At 41.6% G+C, this 25,912-nt stretch overlaps 1 protein-coding gene across 3 annotated transcripts in view; it reads right to left on the minus strand.

Annotated features, from left to right (window-relative positions):
• Positions 1 to 25,912, minus strand: part of ABCC3 (ATP binding cassette subfamily C member 3) — a 51,010-nt gene that overhangs the window by 3,964 nt on the left and 21,134 nt on the right. For 2 of the 3 annotated variants that reach the window (XM_075440694.1, XM_075440693.1), the window contains 21 exons: positions 24,683 to 24,814; positions 20,466 to 20,684; positions 18,008 to 18,185; positions 17,306 to 17,467; positions 16,136 to 16,228; positions 14,576 to 14,779; positions 13,192 to 13,338; positions 12,698 to 12,785; positions 11,727 to 11,793; positions 9,917 to 10,043; positions 9,405 to 9,581; positions 8,389 to 8,556; positions 7,433 to 7,616; positions 6,335 to 6,440; positions 5,511 to 5,664; positions 3,882 to 4,089; positions 3,031 to 3,341; positions 2,116 to 2,315; positions 1,885 to 2,011; positions 994 to 1,095; positions 9 to 155 (listed from right to left, as the gene is read on the minus strand). In XM_075440694.1, the coding sequence (XP_075296809.1) occupies positions 9 to 155; positions 994 to 1,095; positions 1,885 to 2,011; positions 2,116 to 2,315; positions 3,031 to 3,341; positions 3,882 to 4,089; positions 5,511 to 5,664; positions 6,335 to 6,440; positions 7,433 to 7,616; positions 8,389 to 8,556; positions 9,405 to 9,581; positions 9,917 to 10,043; positions 11,727 to 11,793; positions 12,698 to 12,785; positions 13,192 to 13,338; positions 14,576 to 14,779; positions 16,136 to 16,228; positions 17,306 to 17,467; positions 18,008 to 18,185; positions 20,466 to 20,684; positions 24,683 to 24,814 (3,301 nt within the window). Of the gene's footprint in view, positions 1 to 8; positions 156 to 993; positions 1,096 to 1,884; positions 2,012 to 2,115; positions 2,316 to 3,030; positions 3,342 to 3,881; positions 4,090 to 5,510; positions 5,665 to 6,334; positions 6,441 to 7,432; positions 7,617 to 8,388; positions 8,557 to 9,404; positions 9,582 to 9,916; positions 10,044 to 11,726; positions 11,794 to 12,244; positions 12,418 to 12,697; positions 12,786 to 13,191; positions 13,339 to 14,575; positions 14,780 to 16,135; positions 16,229 to 17,305; positions 17,468 to 18,007; positions 18,186 to 20,465; positions 20,685 to 24,682; positions 24,815 to 25,912 lie in introns of those variants that run through there. The other variant, XM_075440695.1, reaches the window with a different exon arrangement.

Raw genomic sequence — 25,912 nt, forward strand, 5'->3', positions numbered from 1 at the left:
TAACTCACCTTTTCTCCACCGTGCACTTGGAGGTTCAGACCCTTCAGCACTAGATCCAGGCCCTTCCTGTACCTCACTGAATAATTCACAAACTCCAGCTCGCCTTTGGATGGCCAGTCTTCTGGGGGACTCTTGCCCTCAATGATCCAGGGAGCCTAAGGAAAACAGAAGTCAGAAATGCCTCATGTAGGTTTAAGAAAAAACAATTCAAACCCAATGGAGATAAATTTACATTATTTCCATTAACAGAACACTGCCTGTTTAATGCCAGCTCAAGCTCTGGCATATAATACGTATCATGCATCTTGTCTGGCTTCCTTTTAGCTTCCAGATTAAATACTTGATCTCCAGAACCACACACTGCAGCTCCCCTCAGATCCTCCATTTCCTAATTCTTAGTCTCCCATCCTGCACACAGGGCTAACAAAACCCAGTGTGTCCACAGAGCAGCAGATTTCCCAGCACAGCTCCATCTGCCACCTTTAAAAGTCTTTGGCAACAAAGGTAGATGATCAGATAATTTTCCTGGATTAGGCAGTACAGTGTTCCTAGAGATGTTCTCTCAAGGGAGACAAGGACCAATTAAGCTGATTAAACAGAAATACTATTGAAAACACGTGCACAGCCTGATAATTGTACTGCAGCTGTGCTCACTAGTAGGATCACAGCACCATGCATGCAGGTAGGACTATGTATCAAAGACTTCAAACCCAATGGGAGCAATACTCTGATGGTGAAACTCATCTCTGTTGTGCTATAGCCACTCACAGTAGCAGAAAATGAGATGCTAAGCACAGGCTGCATGATGGCAGTAATAATTTGGAGCTGCGATAGCATAAATTACAGTTCAGAGTGTGACATTTGTTCAGGTTGAATGATAACATTCTCGGAGCAGGAGCTGCCTCTCAAGAGTCTAAAGAAAGACCATGTAAATGTGTGCATTAGAATTTTGCCATGCTTGTTGGTGAGCATGCTTGATGCTTGGTAGCTGACCTCTGTTTCAGTTTCTGAATACTCTTTTATTCTTTCAACAGCCACAATGTTAGTTTCAAGGTCAGAAGTTGTTCGGACCATCCAATTCAGAGACAAGGTCACCTTGGAGAAGACAAGGAACAAAATATTACCCACACAGGAACAAGAGATTCAATAACAACAACAAAACCAGACACTGCTATTAAGACATGGATTCACGTTAACATTACAAATGAAATAATTACCTTCACATTGACGTTAATACTGCTACTGAGACAAGAAGTCTACAGGCAGTCAGATGCTCACATGAAGAAGCACATCTCCCACAGTGATTTAACAAACAGCCCTCTCAAAAACGTTGGTTGGAAGCCACTCCTGGCATGGGTCTCACTGGAAAATCACTAACAGCGATCTTGCACACACTCATGGTATCTATAAAGCTTCTGGCAAGAGTGAAGCCATTAAATCTGCTAAACTGCCCACAGCTTGGGTGAGTACAGTTTATCTTGCCTATTTATGAATCCTGCCGATCTGCCTGTGATTAGCTGGACACACCAACGTGCTACGTAGCAGGCATGATGCGGGACATATTAATCCCATGCTCCTCAAATGACCTGTTTATGGTGGGTGCACAGGACACTTACTGAGCTTCCTGCATGCCGCTGCTGGCGACACTGAGGTGCAGCACAACCTCGATGCTCCCCAAGTGCCCTGAAGTTCTACTACATGTGAGCTTGCTGATGGTCTGCCAGCATTCAGTGTAAATCTCTGCTGTTTCCAGATGTCCCACAACTCGTTTTTATTATTTCCTTATTAACTTCAGCTTTAACAAGCACTTAAATTATTGCCAATATAGCCATACCATCTACAAAAATGCAATCCCATCAATGAACAGAAATCTGCAATACATACCTGTAACGCATAAGATACCGAAAGTCCTACCAAGCCAGCGTTCAGGCTGTTTTTACCAATCACAGCAAAAAGGGCAGCAAAGAGGACAATACAGTTCCCCACAAATTCAACTCGAATGCCCAGCCACCTGGTAAAAAGGCAGACATAAGCAGAGTGGTAAATGGTTGCTTGGACCAGCTATGCAAACGCAGGATTCTCTAAGTGGAAACAAGAGGTTATACGCCTTTTTACCTGTTTGATATTATGCCAGGATAGTAACTCTTCTGATTTTCATCCATCTTCAGATCACCGATGTCTATAAAGGACTTAACTCTCCTATAGGCTCTGATGACACTGGCCCCCGATACTGTTTCTGAGAAGTGTGAGTAGATGGGAGATCTGCTCACAGACTCCAGACGCTTCAGCTGCCGGGAAGTAGCTACGTAGAATCGCTGCCATTTTTTGGAGAAAAAATGGAAGGGTACATGCAATACTTTCAATTAACAGGATTTAAAGGAGATGGCTACTGATGCACTTCATCCCTCCAAAATTAAGTAATTAATTTATAATTAAGAAGAATTTCAAGCAAGTTATCTTTGCTTCATTCCACAACAGAATATTGGGTAACTGCAATTTCTATAGACTGTAAGTTGAATTTATCTACGCCCCTTTAAATTTAGTTAATATAGCCTAACAAAACGAATCCATTTGTAAGAACCTCATTTTCCATAAAAATGAAACATGAATTTGCACCTCCATTATCAGATCTCTATTTACGGCCTATAAAATAAGCTCGGAAGTCAATAAAATTAATGCTTTCTATTCTCAACATTTCAACTCCTCACCATCTTAAAAACTTGTCAATACGTCAAATATATACACACTTCAAGGTACTGAAGTGCACTGCAGCTTTATCTCTAGCAGTAGGCTCATTTGTTATTACTTGAATGCAAAAAAAAAAAAAGGTTATGCCTGCTTATTTCATGACCACTTCTCACAGGACCATTTCATTTTCTGAGAGACGTAAATAATGTTTTGTTTACATGAACATGTAGTTACTTCAGATATTTCTATTTCCCCCCCAAATTCATGTTGTTTTTCCTAAAAAGAAACACGATCAATGGAATAAGAGTCATTGCAATGGTAGTCAGATATTTTTCCAGTTACCTGAACAAAGTAGTACAGAATTGCAAGCGGAACTACAACCACAGCGAAGAGTGGAGTACTTGCTATAATTACAATCATCGTTGATAAGGAGGTGAAGAACGTTCCGAGGAACATCAAGACGGTTGGTGGGATTACTTCATCGATGATATAGATGTCCTTCGAAAAGCGGTTGATGATTCGGCCAGTCGGGGTGGTGTCGTAGAAGGACTGCGGGGTGTGAAATTTGTTCTCCAGCAGAGCAGCGTGGAGTGTCTGGGCTGCACTAATGCCTCCCATGGCCAGGGTGAAGGAGGAGATGAGTACTATGAGGCCTAAGAGGTGAACAGGAGACATGTTAACCAGCAAACGCGATGTTCCTAACACGCAGCTCTTGGACTCTCAGCAGTTTCTGTTGTGCTAGAAGCCTTTTTTCCTTTACTATATTCCCCATCCACCCCTTTTCTTACCACGCACACTAGCACTACGGCATTGCAGTCACTGCTGCCTAAAGCACAGGAACATGTCCTGCAGGATTTCACCAGGCTGTCCACGTGAGACAGATGCACAGCCATCTTCCCTCTACTTTGAACAGGCCTCCATGATATCCTAATGCTCCAACTTCACCCCAACTCTTCGGTCTCTTCTGCACCTAAGTTTTCATGTTTTCTCTCCAACTTATCTCTCTCGAGCTTCCATATCAAAATTAAAGTGTTGGGCTGAGCTCGAACTTTGTAGCTCCAGGTTACGCTAGTTCCCTCGCTTAGCATAGGATTTGGGGGGCAATTTTGGGCCACCAGCAACAGGTGCTGTGGCTTTCCCACCTCAGTCCTCTTTACCAAACATTGAGATACCATGATTTTATCTGGTCTCACCTTGCAAGAGGCCCAAGGCAGCATAGACTCCGACTCGCACGGCTGTGTTGTGCTGAGTCCCGTTTACCACCGGCTCGTTGGTCCAGTCACTGAGCCACACGTTGGCCCCAATGGCAGCAGCATTTTGACAGCAATATAGGAAACATATAGCTAAACAAACGACAGGGCTGACAGCCTTCACGTATTGCCAGATTACCGTCAGCTTAACCTGCAAAACCACACACCAAAGCTGGTTTGCACAACTTACACAATCAGGAGTTTAAACAGAAGAAGAGAAAAATAATACTTTGCCAGAGGAACTGCTGAGTTCAGAACTGCCCAAACTCTAACACACCACAGAGAACAGCTCATGTGTCTGAGCTCCACGGCAGGGGGATGTTCAAAACAAGGCAGAAACTTCTGAGAAACACTCTTTTCCTCCATTTTGAGGAACTGTATTTTATTAGTTTTGTGGGGTTTTAGTTTTTAAGACTATGCCAGAGGAAAAAAAGAAGAGGGTGATCAAATAGCGGCAAAGGATGGGTAACAAGAACAGGAGCCAGGTTTTTCAGGCAAAGGAAGCAACTTGGCAGGCATATCGAGCTCAGGACTACTTTAAATGGCCTACTTAAGGAAAAGTGCTGAATACGCCTCCATTCAGGTGTCTTCACAGCAGCTTAAATGAGGTACCAAATTCTAGCACACCCCGACAGGAACATAAACAGATGATGCTTGTGGCAAAAAGTAAAGATGTGATCTCTAAGGTAGTGCGAAAAGGCAGAGAAGCAAAAAGAGACAGACTCAGGACAAAACTCGGTCTCTAAAAAAAGCACAAGAAGGAATAATTAAAAGAACAAGTGTTGTTGATTAGGGATTTTGAAAGCTAAAATAATCCATAGACACAGCTAATTACATGTCTGTGCCATGGAACACGTACATCAGTCTAAACAGGGCATGCTGAGCCTTCTGAAGTCGAGCGAAGGGACTTTCTTTAACAAAACCACCCTGTTCTTATTCTATCCGTTGCTCCTTTCTGCTCCTTTTTGTCATTTTTTCACTTTTGTATTCCCATCTTCCCTTTTTCCCCCCTTCTCTTCTCTTCTCCTTGCTCCCATTTCACTCCCTGGCCCTGCTCGGGGAGAGTACAGCCCCTTTTGCACCCATAAGCATAAAATGCTCTCGAAGATGGGGTGGCGGGTATCACTTAGACGGAACAGTTCTGCTGGTGCACAGCAGCCCGCTGGCTGGTAGAACCCACTGCTGCGGGGCATCAAAAGCCCAGCACTGCAGCTGGACTCAACAGCAGCCAAACAGTTTAAAAACCAACAGTGCTGAAAGCTCTGCAATGCAAAGGCAGGGCTGATGGAGCACAATGCTATGTGGTATCAGGTGACTGTGGCAGGAGCTGAAAGGATTTTTTTCTTTCTTTCTTCTTTCCCTAAGTACATCGCCCTTGCCAGGTGCAGAAACCTCTGCCAAAATCCCAAATTTGAATGATCAGTGGCCACGAGATTAATGCCTAAAACCTGCAGTCATAATTTATACAATACATTTAACAGAACTGGATTAAATGTAAAAATAAAAAATCTTTTTTCAAACAGGAAAAAAAAACACACACGTAGAAAAAGGGAGGAGGGAATCAAACCATACCGTTCCTGTTTCAGTGGTTTCGACCTGAATAAGTTTCTCGTTAGGATTTTTTCTTGGCACAGGAGGCTCTGCTGGCTTCTTTTCACAGACTCTTCGTTTCGTTGACATTTTGTTGGGACATTCTCCTCCCTCAGAAGATACTACACTAAGTTGCCTAGTCAAAACAAGAGAGTCATTAGCAGAAAAGGGCATATTGTGACAGCGCTAAGGCAAGACTGGGATGCAGCAGATTGGACTTCTTCCCAGCTCATCTGCTGAGTTCCCATGCCAGCCTCACTCACAGCTATGGGTGCTTCTACCACCCCTCTGAATGTTCAGGGATGCCAGAAACACAGCTCCTAACGAAGGCTGTGGCAGGGCCTTTAGAGGCTTCATCACTAGACAGATGTTTCAGTGCTAACCCCTGAGTTTCTCTGTTTTCACACCAACAGTGGCTGGACAGCATCTCTGGGTATGGTTATGAAAACCTTTAAAGATTCCCAAGATTCCCAATGGAAAGGCACAACACAAAGGGTTTATTCATCATGCAACTGATTGCAGTTTAGTGTTGTGTGGGTAAATACATACAATGGTGTTACCTGACAACCAGAGTGTTGCTTTAAGAAATTGATTCAGTTTGGATTAAAGAGAGGATTGCAGGAACAGATGTTTGATCTTCTCTGCATGTTCTTTCCCATTTATTTTCAAAAGGACACAAAACCATTTTATTTATAAGAGGAAACAAAGGAAACTAAAGCCCAGACAGAGAAGCGGTATGTGACTAACATCTTTCAGATGTGTTTCACCCCAGACACAAACTACAAACTCATGAACCTCACGTTTACCTAAGAAACTGTTTGCGGATCTCGTTTGTCACTGGTTCATTATCTGCCAGATCGGTGTGGATGCTGAGGGTGTCTTCAGCTAGCAGGACTTCTTCCTCCTCCACCACTGCAAAACAAGATCACACCTCAGATTTTCTGCTGAATAAAGCAGAAAGCACAAAAAAAGCTTGCTCTACTAGGCAAGAGTCATGAAAAAACAATATCGCAGCAGGAAAGTTATAATGCATAAACTCCACGGTAGTTTGGCTTACATCCCTTCTGGGCATCACAGAATCACAGAATCACAGAATAGTAGGGGTTGGAAGGGACCTCTGTGGGTCATCTAGTCCAATCACTTCTCCCAACTAAAGTGCAAAGATCGAGTGAGGCAGGTTGGCTGCCAAAGGCATTTACATCACATTCCTTTAGTGTTCAAAACGTTAGAAATGTTAAGCAATAGCTTTATAGTTGGTTCTAGGTCGATTCACTTATAGGGTATGATCTAGGCATGATGGAGAAGACATGTCAGGAACTGCTGCAAGTCTCTGCTGTTGCTAGAACACGTCATGCATGTTCCTCTCTGCCTGTCAGGAGGGGAGCAGTGCTGCAATCAAAGAGCGTGGGAACAGTGTCACACAAAGGAAACATTTACCAAAATGCTTTCATCTTGTATCATTTTATCAGAATCAAACCAAGCTGCAAAGTAACCCAAGATTAAAATGTCATTTGAATCTTGCTATATGAAAAACACAACAATATATAAGCAGAGAAAAAATACCAGACTCTGGGTAGCCCCTTTGATGGCAAGCCCAATTTGTTCCTGGCTACTCTATTTTCCTTCTGAGTTTGACCTTGCTAAGTCAAATAAATTCCCAACTTTAAAATAATGTCTAACACAAGAATTGCTTTTTTCTAGGACAAAGCACATGAAATTTTGAAAGGAATTTGTAAAAACATTTATCAATAACAAAGACCTGGCCATAGACAATAATTTTCACAGTAGTGCAGAAAGGCAAATGCCAGGCTGTCATGAAGAAGCAGCAGACACTTTACACAGAGAAAAGATCTATAACCTGGCTGACAGAACTAGACATGTTTTAAGCAAAAGCAATACTGTACTTGTCAGTTCGTCCTCTTCGATGTCTTCATCAAGTGCATAATTTCGCAGGAACTCTGCAAAGGCCTTGTTTTGTTTCAGAAGGTCTTGGTAAGATCCCATTTCAGAGATTTTCCCATCTACCAGGACAATTATATGGTCTACCTGAGGCAGGAAGCCAATGCCATGGGTCACAAGAATTCGGGTCTGGATAGGGGGAAAAAAAAAAAAAAAAAAAAAAAAGAAAAAATCCACATCTTCCAGTTGTCACTGTGGGGACTAGCACTACTCCACGAGCCATATACTACCACATTTTTGGGACAGGGAGGGAGTTATCATGTCAGTGTGAAATGCCATGGGAAATACACTGTGCTTGTTAGCCAAATTAGCTTCGAAGTATGTACAGGAACTTACTATGCTTCCTACTGCATGCTGACATAACCACAGAGGGAAGTGAACCAACTGAATCATCTCTCCCCCTTTCCCTTGTGCTGATTTTCTCTGCAGCCTTTCCCTTTTGAGCTCTGAGACAGTCTGAGAAGATCATAACAGGAATAGAAGGGGAAGCAAAGAGATTGCACTTTGGTTGCATACTGCCAATGACCTCTGCAAAATCAATAAGCTATTACAACTTCCTCACTGCACTGCCTCTGAGTAACAACAAACAATACTAAGCTGACAACCTTTACAAGTATCTGCAAATGTCCTGGGTTTGGAGATCTCATAGTAGAGATTTTAAAAGTCCAACCAGGTTTCTGCCTCTACGTGTTCTGACTAGATCACGGCATTTCTGGGCACGGCTAAATAGCAGCTCACTGCAGAGCCTGTGCTGTGGGGAAAAGGTCTCCACATTGCCAATTAAACAAGAAATTCAGGAATGACTCAGCACTTAAGCCTCCATGGCAAAACAGCTTTCCTGATACCCACCAGTGTTTCTGAGTTTGTGTGCATTTTTAAGAGGATCTAAATGCCAGCTTACTTTTCCTTTAAGTACCCCATCTGGACCAATAACTTTGTCAAATATGTGCTTTGCAACATGCGAGTCCACAGCAGAAAGAGGATCATCTAAGAGGTAAATGTCAGAGTTGCTGTACACCGCACGAGCGAGGCTCACTCGCTGCCTCTGGCCACCTGAGAGGTTGATGCCCTGAAGAGAAAGAGAACAAAACATATCACACAACTCTGTGCCAACAACAGCTATGGCTTTTTACGGCTCTCACCCAGCCAAACACATGGATGCTAAATTGCAACATGAGACGCTGAAGAGAATAACTCACTCCGAGCCAGAGACAGGAACAGAACGCCTCTAAATCTGTTTGTTCACTGCCAAACTTCCACTCACCCAGCGATCTGGAGACAGAATAAGCCTCTTGCTTAATAAGCTCCTAAAGGGAGCTGTTAAAAACACAAAACTATAAAAATGAAGACCATCAGCTGGGATGTAAAATGTAAACATTCAAAGCAGGGCAGCGGCACCTGGAACATCTTTCACATCTCTCACAAATCCACATAACCGCCCCACTTCATGACACCCATCTCAAATTTAGTGGCCTATAAGAAAGAAACTTTGTTGATAATCACAGATGTAAAAGTTTTTCATTAAAATGAGGTGTTAAGGGATGATCATATCACTTTTTCCCTTGATGCACACCACATGTTCCCTCCCTTTTTATCCCTACAGGAAAAAGAAAGACTTGCAGTATTCTGGACAGATGCACCTTTACAATTGGACAACAAATGGAGGATGCTCTCATCTTCCAGAGCTTGATGTGTAATTATGCATCACAGTACAAACACGTGCTTGAAGTTAGGAACAAGTTTAAGTCCAACTACCTTCCACAAAACTGCCCTGCATGTTTCAGTGTTGCTTGTAGCAAGGATGCCATTGTGAAGATCAAACCAAATCAAGCGCTGACTTCACAGCAATCTCTCTTTAGCTAGACAGAACAGGAATCACCAAGCAGGTCTGACTCGGGGCAGGGGGAGAAGAATTACCTTCTCTCCAATCTCAGTCTGATCTCCTCCTGGCAGCACTTCCAGGTCAGTTTTTAAAGCACAGGCCTCCAGGACATTTTGGTACTTTTGTTCATTAGGAGGTTGGCCAAACAAAATGTTATCCTTCAGTGTGGCATTCTGGATCCAGGCTTGTTGAGGCACATAAGCAACAGAACCCTTGAACAAGGAGGGAGAAAGAAAAATCTCTGACTTGTAACAAGCAGCAATTCACGCTTACGATTCCGATGAAGATCTGCAGCACACGGATGAAATACATTCACGTTGTACATATATGTGTGCTCATTGTTGATGTATAGTTGATAGAATCAGGAAAGTCATTTTACATAAAACACAGCTGAACAGGTGCAGGCAAAACCCAAATAAACAGGCAGACAAGCTGGCACGGGAGCAAACAGAATTCCCTCTGCAGCCTGATGTACATTATAAGCAAAGGCAGGCATAAGCAGCACATTTCCATACCATCGTTAAACGGCATCGTAAACAATACCAACCTTCACAGCCACTTCTCCTTCCAGCTTTTCCATTTCACCCAGAAGAGCAGACACCAGAGAAGACTTCCCACAGCCAACATGGCCAACAACAGCAACCAAAGCACCACTGGGGACCAACAGATTTATACTGTGGAGGAAACAGGCTGGAAATTAATTAAACATTAGTTTACTAAAGATATAACATGTCTTTAAGCCAGGGCTGAAATATACAGTGACAAATCAGCCGGACCTCAGCCTAGCTGGATATAGTAAGCATAGCTTGGTCACTGGTCTTCTCCTCCCATTCTTGTGTACAATCAACTGTAACCAGAACTGTAGGAGTAAATGGAAACCCAGCATTAATCTATCTTGTTGGTTGTTAAATCACTAAGATCAGTAGCAAGCCTATCAGTCAATCAGCAAGTCAAACAGGGTTAATAAGTGTTCTGAAAGCAGACAATTTTCCAGAAGTCTTTTGGGGTTTGATTTTAAAAGCTAAAGCAATTGTATAGATGTAACGAGTGAATACAGCCCATCTAAAAATGTTCAAACTGCTTCAGTACCACATTCCCAGTGCTAGTAAACAGGGTTCACAATGACACAAGAAAAACAAAAACCTTTCCCAATTAAAATCCTTTATTGGTTTACTCCTTATGTTCTTAAACTTAATGCTTTAACTCTTGTTTTGAAGATGAACTGATATGGAAATGACTGATGGACATAGCCTCTTTGCCACCAAAGTGTCTTTCACTAACGAAATCAAGGCAAATTTCTGTTTGCAGAGATCCCTATGCAGAACTATGGCTCTAACTCTTATGCAGATTCTTACCAAGCATGCAGTTGATATTCTGAACACTGCAAGAGGTTTTTGGGTTTTTTTGGGTTTTTTTGTTTAGTTTTTTTTGTTTTGTTTTGTTTTTTAAAAAAAAACCCAAACATTCAAAGCAGGAAAACTCAAAAGCACTACATTTTCTTTTTTCTTTTCATTATTATTTCCCTCTAGCTGAGTTTTGCCTTGCTGCTACTTTCAGAAGTCACCAGGCAATTTTTAGGCCCAGGTGGCTAGCAATTTGAGCCGGAGACGCATGGTTCCTTCTGAAATAAACCCCAGAACACTGAAGTCAACCTGCCTGCAGATTTGGTTGCCTGAACCAAACTGGCTCCTTTGAACTTTAAGCCTCTTGCTTGCGGGTTATCCATGTATAGCCTGTTAACATAATACACTCAGCACAGCAGCGCAAGCTCCTCAGACTGAGAATTCTAAGAATACGTATCAGGTTTCTGTGATTTTGATCTGACAACATAAGGAAGTATATGCTTCCAGGAGAGCTTGCTTTGTATTCATTCAAACAGGCAAATGAACAAAATACGCACCCCCATAGTCTGGAAACCGCCCATTTACAGCCACAGGGATGAGTCTGCCACAAGACTCTTAGAAGAACAGACCACTGTTCACACACCCAAGTCCAAACCCACACATCTCAACTGCCCTCATAATCCATCAGATCAGTACGATTTGTCCAACACTTCAGTTAAAATAGTTACCTATTAGAGGACAGAAAGTCTACATAAATTTCTTACATAGACTTTTTTTTTTTAATGCTAGTCACTGTGAAGTTAAAGCCTTACAGCACTGTTCTGTAAAGCCTAAACACCACGAGGCATGAGTATTAGCTCAGTCCTTTGAAGGCAGAAGAGATGCACACATGGGATGCATAGGAACAACCTTTTCCAGACGTGAGCCTGCAGATATTACTAGACATCTTTCAAACAGACCTCCCAGGAATCAGAAACCAGGTAGATGTTGTACTGCAGTTGCAAAAAATCTTACTCTTTCAAAGATGGCTTAAGCTCCTTTCCCCAGCTGAATGTCGCATTTGTTACACTGATGGCTTTGCCTGCACGACAAAAACACAACAGAGAGAGCAGGAAAAGTATTGCACAGAACAGCTGGGCAGACAGAAGAACCTTTTTTTATGGGTGTTTCACGTACACTGCAGTTCCCTTTTCTGCTGGCATGGGAAGCACAGGCTCATGACTGTGGGTCACAAGACAGGCTTGCTCAGGCTGGAAATAACTGATCGCAGCTTAAGCTGTAGACTGTGAGCTCACTGATCTATGGAGCTGAAAAGCTGTCCTGCTTCACCCTGCCCCAGTGAGGCGAAGCCACAGCATTTGCTGCTCAGAATCGCCCTGCAACTGTTAGCACAACTTAAGAAACCACCGTCAAGTCGACAGGAGTCCACTGCATGCTGTTAACATACATGTATCAGGTTAAATTTGCCTCTGCGCAGCTTTTTTGCTTGCCACACTAACAAGCTACAGATCTGCAGGCTTTCTTTACCTCCTGGTGGGGTGGTGTATAACAGTAATCTCGTGACAGCCACACAGCCATCCCTCCTCCTTCTCTGTCCACGGCATCACAGACAGGAGAGGTCTCAAACCACAGTACCACCAAAGTGCATTAGATGAGGAAATAGTTTTTTTTGAGACCACCTGGTTTGCTCATTCATTTTGGGATACTGTTTCCAACAGAAAAAGAAAAATAAAAGCAAACCTGTTTATAATGTTCTTGCACGTCTGTGCAGTGCAAAAGGCTTGAGCAGGTCTTGGTGTCCCTAGTCAGTGGATGCACTTCATTATTCAGCACTGTTAGCATCCAATACATTGCACGTGCAAACTCAGGCCCAGTAACTCAGCTCAAAAATACAGCCAGAAACTTTTATAACTTCCACACAGTCTGAACAACACACACTTTTTTTGTTGTATTAGCAAGGTTTAGAAAAATACTGATGTCTTTACCTGGTGCAATCACTTTTGTTTCCACGCAATTTGGATCAAGTTCATCATGACTCAGGAACTGCTGAATTCTCTTTAGGGAAACGCTTGTCTAAGAAAAGAGCGCAGCATTATTTTATCATTCTTTTAATAGAGACTTAATGTTCTTACTACTGAAAAAGAAAGCATGCAGAATGGCTTAAGCTTTCACCCCATGGGCTTCCTGAACAGTGACTCATTCTTTCCCTGCAATCAGTCTTATGATGAAATTCAAGCTTTTAACTGCGAAATTTCTTAGACCAAGCTGAGTTCATCTGAGTGAAGCAAAATTCACACAGAGAAGCTTACTCAGAAGATGTCAGGCTTTCCAATACAGGGCAGCAGTACAGAAAGGATATTAGAAAGCAAACCAGCCAACAGGCAGGTGCAGGGGATCTCTGCATTCCAGAAGCCAGGGACATCTGAGGTTCTTTTTGTTCAAGCTGTCCAAAACAACTTCTGCACCAGATCCTCCTTACCTGCGCAATGTTGCTAATGAGTTGTGGAAGCATATTGAGGGGAAACTTCAAGATGTTAAACAAGGAGAGGGAGACAAAAGCCTTTTCTGCATCCAGGATATTATTCTCATCCACTGCGACATATACAGCAAATGTCGTCAATGCTACCTGAAAGCCAGAAAGTGAGTTTACTGCCAGATGTATGTAATATTTTGACATTTCAAAAAACAGTCAGGCCTAATAGGCATCTTTGAAATAAAAGTATCAACAAAAAAATTGGGCTAATTCTGTTTCTCTGACCTTTTCAACATGCTTTAAGAATGACAAGTCATATGAACAAGTTGATACAAAAAAGGGCACGCAGAATGAAATAACTTTCGGATTACTAATGGCTACATTTATTTGAACTAGGATATTCAAGGGATGAAATACAGAACTCGGGTAAATAAAAATGAGAAGCGGTTATCTGGCTGCGGTTTGGCTGCATTTCCAACTCCACCCAACTAAATTTTCCCATTGTAAACTGCAGGCTAAGCAAACAAGACTTACTGACATGGGAAGGGGAGTAAAATCCAAGTTATTTGCTGGTTTGCTGTATGACAGGGACCATCCACTGTGGAGGGACCATCCTATGCAGTAAACTAATGGCAAGCAGGAACGGGAACGTGTATTTAATGAGGTGCCTTAACTTAAAAGAAACATGAACGAGGGAAGATCTTGAGGCTGTTAAGAGTATTTCTGCAGGGTTGGGCCTTTGATCTTGAGAACAGTTGGCTAGGAATATTTTTGACAAAGCACTTATCTGAACGTTTTTATTCACCAAAAGCAAAACCCTTCCTGCAAAAGGGATCACAGTGCAATGAAGGGGAATATAGAGGGAAAGAGAAAATTGAGGAAAAAGCATTCCAGAATTGGCAATGTATCATTTGGGATTTATTTCTTACATTAAATCAATTTTTCTTAGGTTGCAGAATAATTTAACAACTCCCTCTCCCACTAAAACAAGCAGAGCACTGTAACACGAAAGGTAGAAATGAGAGCTTAAGACAGATGATGTCCTAACTGACTCAATTTTTGGGGTTTTTTTTGTATTTTTGCTATTCACAAATATCTCCAAGGTTTCAAATTCTAGTTTCAATTTGTTATGGAAAGTACTTTGAAGTGGTTGGAAATTCTCCTGAGACAGCTATTCCCAGCTTCCACTGGCAGGCTTTATCAAGAAATATTTTAATACCGATTAACAAAAAGGCTCTAGAGAACAGGGAACTTTGCTGCAAAGTGTGTCAATAATTTTTTTTTTATTAAAGCACTTACATTTTATTTCTGTTCTACCAAGAGAAAGCCTCACACTTATCCTTCAAGGATGTATTTGTACAGGTTAGAAATTCATGCAAATTCAATTTACCAGGAATGGCGCGCTGATCCATGCAAAGGTGGACAAAGAATTGAGATAGGCAGATTTTTTCAAAACACGCAGCTCATTCTTTCGTATCTCCAACACCTTTTCTGAAAACGATGGTTCCCAAGCATACAGCTTCAGCACTTTTATGCCACCCAGAATCTCATTCATTAATTTAATGCGGGAGTCTTTGTACTGCATTTGTTCCACCTAGGTTATCAGTAAACACAGGGGACAGTGTCACAGGAATGACTAGGAGAGAGCTTTCAATGTGTTGTCTTACAGCTGTGATGGTCCTTGGGCTGTTTCTACAGAGGATGCAAAAGGCAATCAAAGCAAGCCAGACTGTTGTTATTAGTAAGCTTACTGTGAAAGTCTGCATCTCCAATGAAATCAGAAATCAAAGAAAATGGCTGGAAAGCAGAGTATAAAAGCTTTCTACTCATCTTCACTGTTAGGGGTTACATTTTCAAAACCACCTTAAAGAAAGACTCAGCCACTTCAGAAAATACTACTCTCCTTCTTCCTTTGATTTCTTCAGATTTTTTTCCTGATATGCATAGTTGTATTTCTTATGGCCTCCCCTGAAAACTGTGGTTACTTCTAGAGGTTTTTTCCACACTATACATTGAATACAGTGCTTCATTCAGTTACTTTAAAAAAAAATTTAAAGATCCCTTCTGAGCTGCATAGACAAAATGAAAAACTGCGTTCACACGCACCTGCACATGAAGGTATGCAGCTCTGAGCATCTTACAACGGGCAAAGAGAGAAAAGGAATGTTAATACTAACATGTCAGCATCCAAGAGATTTAATGGGAAGTCTGGATGCCTCGTTAAGGCACATAATAATACTGCTCTGTTACTAGCTGTGTTTAAATGTCATCATTTATACCCATTTTCCAACTCTTACCTTTTTTCATCAACGGCTTGATTTTTTTTTTTAAAAATCCTCCAAACAGTCACTGATAGGTTGCACAATACAAGTCACTTATTAGATTTTTCTAGCACAAAGCCAGAGGGCACTATTATATTGTTTTTTCAGCCTTCCCTGACTAGAGACAACTAAGACTACAAAGAAAGTAATAAAGGATCCTTTTACCTTGAGATAATAATTCAAATTTCACCCAGCTCAGTAGCTGTAAAATTCAACACTGGCTATTAGCATAAAAAATAAGCTGCCAGGTTTCAGTTCCCATGTCTGAAAACTGTTATTCACAGCTCAAAGAACAGCATTTATGTGCCCCTTCTCCAGACACTCCTAGAAGAAGCTACCAGGTGAAGGGATATGGAGACAAAGAAACTTCTTGCGAACCCCAGAAGCTGCTCCGACAGTATGAGGAGCCACTGACTCAATGTCACACCCTTCCCCTAAATAGCATTCAATTCACTACGGAAAAAACTATCTGAGAAGATACAGTTACTAAATATATCAGTACAATCTTACTTCTAAGTAAATTAGTGCAAACTGCAGCTCATTAACAGCCAAGAAAACCACTGATGTCTTAATTTCTCATAGCACAGCTGCCAATTCAGATAACATCACCTTCTCCACTGTTACCTTACCTGGAATGCTCTGGTTTTGATTGCTATTGCAGAGTTAAATGGGATAAGTAAAACCATCACAGCAACTCCTGCCAGCACAGAAGGCCCTAAAGTCTTGATTGAAAGAAAAAAGTTAAGTTGTTGTACCCAAGTGCTGCTGTTCTCTATGGTGAGCATTAAAGCAACAGTACTTTATAGAAACTGAAATACATTGCTCCCTCAATGAATGTTTTCCATAAACAAGTTGAACTCCTTGTTTTCTGATTCCACAGAACAACCATAATGAGGAGAGAGAAAAATATGACAGCATCCTTCTTGAATTCTTATTATGCCAGTGGTGGCGACAGCAGAGCGCTTTGTGATTTACCTGTTAAGTGGTTCCCTGTGGGAGGGGAAAGTAAGTTTGCACTAATGCAAATACAGAGCTATTGAGTAAACGTAGAAAGGGAACAAATAAGCTACACAGAAGGAATTTTTCCATTGACTCCTCTCTGACCTAGGGAACTGTAATCACAGAATTAACCCAGTACCCTCAATGTGAGTAAAAGCACACAAACTGCTAACTACCAGAGTTCAGCTTACCAGCAGAGCAGTAACTCATAAAACTGCTGCCACTTAATGGATTTCGAGTCTAAATCAGTTATGTTATGTTGGTGCTACTGTTTTATGTAGTAAAACAGATTCATTGCACAGAAACATTTTAAGGATGAAAGCCAGTGCTCAAACTGAACCTGGAATAAACCAGAAATAAAAATTATGTTTATTCCAGGTGAGATTTGTTTCATGTTGACTCGCACAAAACTTCTTTATGTGGCACAATACAATCTTTATACATGACTTACATTTCCTTTGTCCATTTTTTATTGGCTTGGTTTTTAAACTGCCTCACTCAAGCTCTCATTTGTATCAACTACAAAGAACACTGTGATGAGTCCAAGACTCATCCTGTCAAAGCACGGTAGGGACAGAGGAGACATACAGGCTATCTTTTGATTCAAATGCCTTATCCTACCTATCAGCTGAACACAATAATTAAGAGACTAATTGATCACATACACCAATGCAAGCTATTTCACTACAAGCCAGAACAGCAAGTTTCTAAAAAAGCAGTGGGGGGTCAAATTAACAAAAAATAAGAAGCTTGCACATGATTTAGATGAATTCTGAAAAAAAATGTGACAATGACTGTACCTGCCAGAGGAAATACAAAGCTAGAAATATCTGGAGTGGTGCAGACCACATCATGTTCAGGAAAGCCACCAGGTCCATGAAACGTTGGGCATCCACTGACATCAAGTTGACAATTTCTCCAACAGTAGATGAGCGCTTTGCTGAGTTTGTGATGACTAAGGACTGAGAAACAGATTCAGTAGTCACAATTTTTACACATATGGAGAAACACAGAGAAGAAATCCTCAATTATTAGCAAAACAAGACACTCCCCAAGAATGTGCTTCTCCAACAAGAATAAAAATAATCCATACCTACATGAACTCCTGATCTCCAAAGAACAAGACTTTCTGAAATGGTTTGCTTATGAGCACTTCTATCTCAAGCAGTATGTAGCAATCTGAAGAAAACCTAGTTGCATCTAATCAACTCATAGCACAAACATGCTATTCTCCTGGATCCCTTTTCTGAGTACTTGAACTGAACCAGTATTTGCCTGTAATAGGTGACCTACCAGCACACCCGCATTAAGTAGCTGATCGCTAGAAAATTCTGCAAAGTACGACAGAGGTGCTCCTAAAAACTCACAAAAACCCCCAATCTTATACTTTCCAGAAGGCTGTTCATCTCCAATGCGCCTGCTTTTCCCTGAGTATATGAGAACTGAGGCCACTTGCTTGGCTATACACTGACGTTCCAGCCATGAAATGCTTCCAGACTTACCTTGCGGTATATCACTCCAGTGATCCCAGTTCTCAGCCTCATACCAGTAACAAAGCAGTACTGGAAATGCTGGTGTAGTATGAGTGTCTGCACCACAGCACAGATAAACATCAAAGCTGCAATCAAAAATCCCCACCAGGCTGGGGCATCTTCGTTCTTAATGAAGCTGATTAATACACTGTTTTTCAGAAGATTAGGGAAGGAAAAGGAAAAAACAAACAAAAATAAAAACCATGCAGCAAGTTTAATGGGACATAACACAGCTTCTCTCAACTATGGCATCCTGCCACATCCGCTCTCCAACCACAAAGAGTAAACAGCTCTCCAGCGTGCAAGCTGAGTTACGATTTCAGTCAAACAACATTGCAAAGATACAACAGCAAAATCTTAGGCTTTGCCAGGGAGAAAGTCCATTTGCAAATGAGCCTGTAGAAAACGCAACATGACGAGAAGCTCTAGGTTCCCCCCAAGATCCAGCATTTAAACACACAGTTTGCTGTCCGAGCTCTGTTAGGCAGCCCCCAGGGCCAGAGGTGAATGACAGGACGCAGTAGGACAGTGCAGCAAAGCAGGTGAAACCAGCTCCTCTCCCAAATCCTTTCCACCAGCCCGAGCGTCTCTGCCTGCAGTGTTCTCCCACAAAAAAAACCCACTAGATTAAAAGACACTCTCCTGGATGGATGCATAAAGAGTTCTTCACTGCTATTTTTTTGGTAAAACAGTAGTACCATTGAACTGGCTATATCATCTTTTATTAATAAGCCATGTCTTAACCGCACACAGCTGCTCTCCCTGCGACACCTGCACACTATCATATCGCAAACAAGCAGAACAACGTATGGCAATGTCCAGTGTTCTCACCAATCACATCTGTGCTTTCAGCCTACTGACCAGAGTATGGAATTGTCAAAATATGGCAGGTTCAAATAACCGGCAGGGGAAAAATACACCTGTAAACTATAAATCAGGCCCCAAAGCCTTGCGTTAGAAGCACGAGGTTGCTACATCTTTCTTCTTCCAGGTCAGAGAGATCTTCCTTCTGCACTGCACCAGCCGTTCATGCTGTAAGTGGACAGCTACAGGAAAAACTCTTCCTCGTAGTGCCAGCGTGGGATTCAGCAATCTTTTTAGGAACATAAAATTATCTTACGCGCAACCTGCCAGGCAGCCATGGCTTTTTCATTTTCTCTTACTACTAGCAGTGCATTTTCCAAGACTGCAGGAATTTAGACTTGAGAAGAAATTCCCCATCACATAACTTGAGATATCACTGACAACATATCCAGGAATTTATGCAAATTTGAGGAAGTCCCAGAACAGATTATACTTAATGCGTTCTCAGAAGGAAGCCAGCTGCCTCCTCTTCACTAGGGACTCTGGAAGAAGACAGAATATAAGCTATTAAATGTCACTATACTGGGTCAGACCCTCTTTTTAGCAAATTTCTGGGCATGTCACAAACCACTCACAGGACAACTTGATCTCAGAACACAGCTCCATACGGCCTTATTTAAAGAGACACTGATACAGGAGCAGGGCCCTCTCTTCTCCCTCTACCCACATCCAGTCCACCTGTGGCCTTCATCTAAACTCCATTCTTCTCTCATGCATTAACAGGACTATGTGCTTTTCCATGGATTCGGAAGTAACAAACAATTGTTTGATAGAAATGCTGGTATTTCCACTGTTACTTTCTTCTCAGTTAATGATCATCTGGTGAAATTCTCACTCTAAGAATAATACTAACTAAGAAAAAAACAAATGATGCAAATTCTTTTCTGGAGCAGGCTGAGCAACTGGTCCCCCATGGGATGGGAGGTATAGGTGTTTCTCATACAAGGAGAGTTTAAAAACATACCACTTTTGTCAAGATCTCACTTTTTTTTAATAGAACCATAATTTTCTTTCACATGGAAATTTAGTGCAACTGGGCCTCACACATTCTCACTGCTGTGCACAACTAACAACACATGAACTCATCTAAATGGTCCAAAAACTTTCCGACATGACAGTGGCATGGCCAAAGCACGACGTACTTGAGCATCATGCTTCATTTCTACATCAAGCCACACTACAGCTGTGGGCACCACCAACACACGTAGGTATCAGATGTACAGAGACTACTGGATCCAGCAAGCAGTGCTTCACTTTGATTTCACAAACAATTCTTTAGAAACTGGGAGAAATTGCTTTGGACTGCTGCATGGAGCAACAGGTAATTTATAATTCAAAGCTGTCTATTGGTGACGGAAGATAAATGAATCTTGCATTTCAGTGAAGCTTGCCCAATTTACAGCTTAGTCGACAATAAAGAACTCCTGTCTTATGGCATTGCAGCGGGAAGGTGAGGAAGCAGCACTGAGGGCAACTAGCCATACATTTCAAAAATAAACACTCCTTGCCAAAGCCAAGCCTCCATAGGGATTGCACATAGTAAATACTCACACAGTAAACCAACCTTAGCAGCTGAGGGTTGACGAAAGCAAGCAGGTCTTGTATCAGCTTGAAGAAGGAGCCGATTAAGAAGTATGGCCCAAAGGTCCTCACCAAAGCCTTGAGAAAGGAAGGCTTTCTATTGTGCTTCTTGTCTCGGATCAGAACTTCTGCTTCCTCTGGACCATTACCAACATGATTCAGCACATGATTAGATTTCTTCATATATGTCACATCATCTTTCCTAGGGGAACAGAATGAACCAAGCAATTACAAACAACCGACAACGAGAACACCCTTGCCCTATGTGTAAAGCACTGCAGTAACGTCTAAAAGTCGTCTTCTTCCTTTGCTTTGCTACTGATCAACAGCAAGACTTTCAACAAGATTTAGACCATTCTTGTGTAACGAGCCTTGTTTTCTTTTCTTTTTCTGCAGTACTTATGAAGTATACTCCTTAGGCCATAAAATCAGTCACCATGGGATGAGAATGTGGCCCAAAGGAGTAGGAGATGAAGGCTTGGCAGAGTACAGAGTTGACCTTGAATCTTCAATTTCTTGTAAAGCATTCTTCTAACAGTTGCTATTTACATACCACAAAAGCACCCTCACCTCATCCTTCTGAGACTGTATTTGTTATCCACTTCGTAGCTGCACTGTTAGCCTTATCTGATCACACAGCTGCTTTCAGAGAAGTAGCCTGAAACCCTCTGGGGGGACAGGCATTGAATCACATACCAAGCTAAGAGAGGAAGCAGGCACAGCCCTCTCAAAATACAGAGTATTGCTTTCCTGGAAACTTCAAAGCGTACAAACCATATCAACATCCAAAGCTGAGCCACCTCTCAGATCTGGGCTGCAGCTGTCCGAGGTCCTTCCAGGACAGAAACTTCAGGTTTAGGTACCTAAATTTTACTCAGATTTCAATTTAAGCATTGAAACCTGTTTGGCTGTATCCCTTCCTTACTTTGTTCCTCTCTTTCTCCATCTGCCAAATAGGCCAACAAAAGTGACCTCTTCTGCAAATCTCCTTGAAAATTACTGATGAAAAGCAGACCCAACAGGTCTGTGCTGCTCTCCAGGGCTTTTCTAGAAGCACCTCTGGGTGCCTGACTTCTGTTGCCTATCAACAAAGAGTGGGTACTCTTGAAAATTACTTCCTCCATGAATTCGTCTCAAAGAGCAGCCTGGCAGCTTTTCTACCAGCAAATACTGAGTTTTGTTGTTTCTTGGGGGCTATGGGACCTAGAGAACAATTTCCTGAATGTCAGCCAGGAAGGTTAAGTCCAGGTGGAGCAAGGAGAAGGAAATGAGATTCTGGGGCACATAAGCCTTATAAGAGCGGACAGATGGAACAGAGACCCTAGAACAGGGATGACTTACAAGACGGCATTTGAAAAATAACTTGTAAGTACTACCAAGTGAGGCTAGATTTATGATTTTTCATAAAGAGCGTGCAAATTTTTTGGAGGTGGCTGGCTGCAGAGTCAAATAATTCCAACAGCCCGTGAGCGTTCAAAATGATCACTGTGGCAAACAGTCCACAGGTAGAAACTTGTTCACATCCTTTCAAACAAAGGCAGGCGCAAATCCCAATTTCTTTGCAATAAAGTTTAAGGGCAGAGGGAGAACCTAAACCAGACAATATTTTTTTTTCCCCAGACACGAACAAACAGTGTTGTCTTTGTCCTTCCAGATCAAACCTGGAGAGTTTACGAGCAAAGCTTTATTTTTCTGGCAACCAGGCTGTTAAACTCATTGAAGGATTTGAAGAAACAAGACTACTGGCCCCTGGCTTTATGCTATTAAAAAATGTTTATTACAGTGAGCTAACCGCAATGCAATAGTTCTCTCGCAGCAAAAAAATCCCAAAGGGAGAAAATGCACTTGTAGTGTTTACTATGGGTAGCTAGGTGAGGTCAGGTTTTCAGCAGTGTGTGGGACTGCTCACACCCAGTTTTTAATCCAAGCAAAAAGCATGCGCCTGGTTTCCATTATTTATAGCAGGGCAGATAACAGATGCTGATTATCCCATGGGAAAACACATAGCTTTCTCAATGGTGATGACAAGGCCCTGCATCTTCAGCTTGTCTTCATAAGCATAGTCTCAGATGCTAACCAAAGATGAGGCAAAACAGATTCCGGCTCTCTCTTCTCCATCCAACACAGCTCTAACATTCTCTGAAGCAACTGTACTTATCTGTCAAGTGAGCAAGTAGAGTCTTCAGCCATACATGCAAAGAGAGCAAAAGCAAAGGAAAAATACTCTTTGTGTGCTTTATTATCTATAATAACAACTTTAATCCACACTGATCTCTCCTGTAACTCATTAGTAGCAAATGAATCATTAGCAATTATTTAACAGTAATTCACAAGACAGCTGTGAAGCAAAGTGTGCAAAAGGTTTTGTAGGTTTAGGAACAATAGAATTGTGATAATCATCACAATAAAATAAGTTTAAAGCTTTAGCTATGCCAGAGTTGCAACTGATTAAGTTTTTTAAAATAAATTACTACTATGTATACTGCAAATATTTTCTGTGACATTTTCAACACATGTACAACTTGACACAACATTTTTCATGTCATAAAAGCTTGCTCAGAACAGATTCAATGAGTTTAAAAAAAAAAAAAGTATTTACAACAGTTCCCAAACAACTACCACTAACGTTATTTGACATGAAGTAATTCAGAATACCTACTTACAATTGAAGAAAAAGCAGAGCCATGAAGCTTTTAGAGTTATGTGAAACCTAGCAATCTGGAGTGCAGTGATTTGCTTTGGCTTTGCTCTTTTCCTCATCTTAGAATCATTAATATAGTCGCCACAAAATTTTACCTGAGCTAAATACAAGCCAGAATTTATGGTTAAATTCATTGCCAACTGGCTCCAGTTTGTATGAATAATTTCCAAAATGCAATGAATCCCATGACAAAACTCCAGGCATCGTGTCTGGTTTCCTAGCAAAAGTTTTCCTGGACCCTAGGCACTTCTGCACAATGGCTGTGCTCTTACTATATAAAAGCCTGGGGAGTAAGATTTATGTCTGGGCAGCTAAAGACCAGAACCCAGACAATGCACGTTATTCCACACCGTAAAAGCAGAGACATTAAGAAAACAAAAAAACCTGAAGTAAAACCACAATGCACACACACATACAGAGCACTAGTACATCAGCTGCTGTTAGTGCTGGAAACTTTTCAAGTTTTAGCTGTAAAGTAGAACTCTCACATCATATGCAGCCTTGCCAAGAACCTTACAACTGTCTCCTAATATTATCACATAATAGGGCCTTTCCAATTTGGCAAGGATATGCACAGAAGAGAACAGAGGAAAGCCTCCACATGGAGAAGAAATCTCCACAATGAAAGGAAATGAACGTGCAGGCCTCCTCCTTATTGACATTTTTCATTTGAAACACACCATTATCACATCTGTTTGTTTGGAAACAGTTTGGACACTAACCAGTGGGAGAAGGAAATACAGTTGCACAATAGATAATTTCTTAAGATTAGATTAGGACGGAACATGCAATAAAAAGGATATCCTCTCCACCGTGGATAACTACACACGAGTTCTGACCCTCATCCCATTCCCATCAGAGACTACAGGGAATTCTGCTGGTAACTTCCTAGGCAACAGGACTAGGGTCTCAGCTCTTCAAGTGGGACATCTCTTCCCCTCCTGCCTTTCACTTGTTGAAACAGTTTCATATCTTTACTGCTAGGAAGTGAAGAACTGCTCACTGCTAAGAATGAAGATCTTTAGGCTAAAAATAGTGTCAGGTCAAAAAACTCACAACAGGGATGATGAGGAATTCCTTTTGGTTTATGGTGCCTAGACGTCGTGCTCTAACATGCCCAGGAGAGAGGCCATTCTGGGGTTAAACATCTACCAGCTCAGTGATGAAAGTTGTTCATGTTCTACAATCCAAACAACTGAATCCCTTCTGCTTATGCATCTTCAGCCCTTCTTCGCATGGTAAATGGCACTACCTGCCTGTGTAGATTTTAAGCACCTAGTTAAAAAGTGTGTAGGTGGTACCCAGCCCCAGAAGGCTCCTGCTTGCCTCTGCCTAGACATACTAAGATAAGCAAATTTGACTGTTAACTACCAATGAAGAACAGATAGGTTGAAGAGGTAGGTCCCATTTTTAGCTGGCTCATTTTCAGGGATGAGTAGCTTATTCATGTTGAAATGACTCAAATCAATCTCCATTTGCAGACTTGTTCATATACTTACTGTTTGCACTTCGCTTTTTCTTTGTCCCACTCTTTGCTTAGTTGTTGCACAATAATTTTTGAAGTATCTTCTTCATTCAGCGACCACAAATCTTTATCTTCGAGGGGCCTTCTGTAACCAAGAATTGCCATTCTGCACACACAGAGAAAAACAGTCCAGTTCAGTTTGGCTAACAGTACTCAAAGCATTGCTAGCAACTCTGGCACTATCAAGCTAACAAAAGCAAGAGATACATCTCCACAGAAAGGGTGATAATTATACCTCCATCTCCCTTTGTTCCTCATACTGATGTTTGCAATTAAGAGAAGGAAATTACATAGTTTTGATTACATGTATTTTATTGAAACCATCACTTCAGAAAAACAGGACAATAAAAAACAACGACCAGAAGCATTTGAATGAAACTGTGGTGTTAAATGAAAACAGTGAAGCTTTAGAAGTGAAAATACCTAAGTCTCTCTGGAATAACTGACAGAGGTGCACAAAACGCAAAAGTGAAGCTACGTAAGTTAAAGAAAGAATCAGATTTCTCTGAAAACTACACTTCCTCTACTGTAAGAGGAATTTTGTCAATGGATACAAACATCTAGTTGCCAAGAATCTTGACGGGGAGGCTGAACATTTAAAACTCTGGAAGTTTAGAAAGATCTTACTTGCTCACTAAGAAGAACTTCATAGGGCTGTTGCCAGGACAATGAAGTCACATGGATGGAAGAATGAAGATCTCAACACCCTCAAACACTATGGAAAAAATAGGTCTTAACATGACCTTTGACAGCTGTTCCACTTCTTTATCAAGGAGTAGTAGCAAGCCCAGTCTCAAATTTACATCTTAAGTACAGGTGCCTTTTGATAGCAGTATCAGTTGGTGGTAATCATTTGTGTATATAACCCAGTTTACTTTCCCTCTTGCACAGAAAATGTCCTTATAATAAAGCATTCACCCATAAACCTCAACAGGAAACAAAATGCATCCTCGGGTGGGTGAAAGGTTGCCACAATTAACCTTGCAGAACACATCTCACCTCTTGGCTTAGGTTATAGTCCAGCAGGTGGTAAGCACACCCAGACTGTACACCATACACTGTACACTGTTGCCACTGCTCTTCAGGGAAGAGGTTTGGGCAGCATGAGCACTCTGAAAGCTGCTTCTAAAAAGGTAAATGCTAGAAGTGCTGCCACCACTGTGGATGAAGGAGTATCCAACATCAACTACTTACAAAGGAAAAG

The sequence above is a fragment of the Opisthocomus hoazin genome, chromosome 21 (assembly GCF_030867145.1).
Source record: "Opisthocomus hoazin isolate bOpiHoa1 chromosome 21, bOpiHoa1.hap1, whole genome shotgun sequence".
Lineage (NCBI taxonomy): Eukaryota > Metazoa > Chordata > Aves > Opisthocomiformes > Opisthocomidae > Opisthocomus > Opisthocomus hoazin.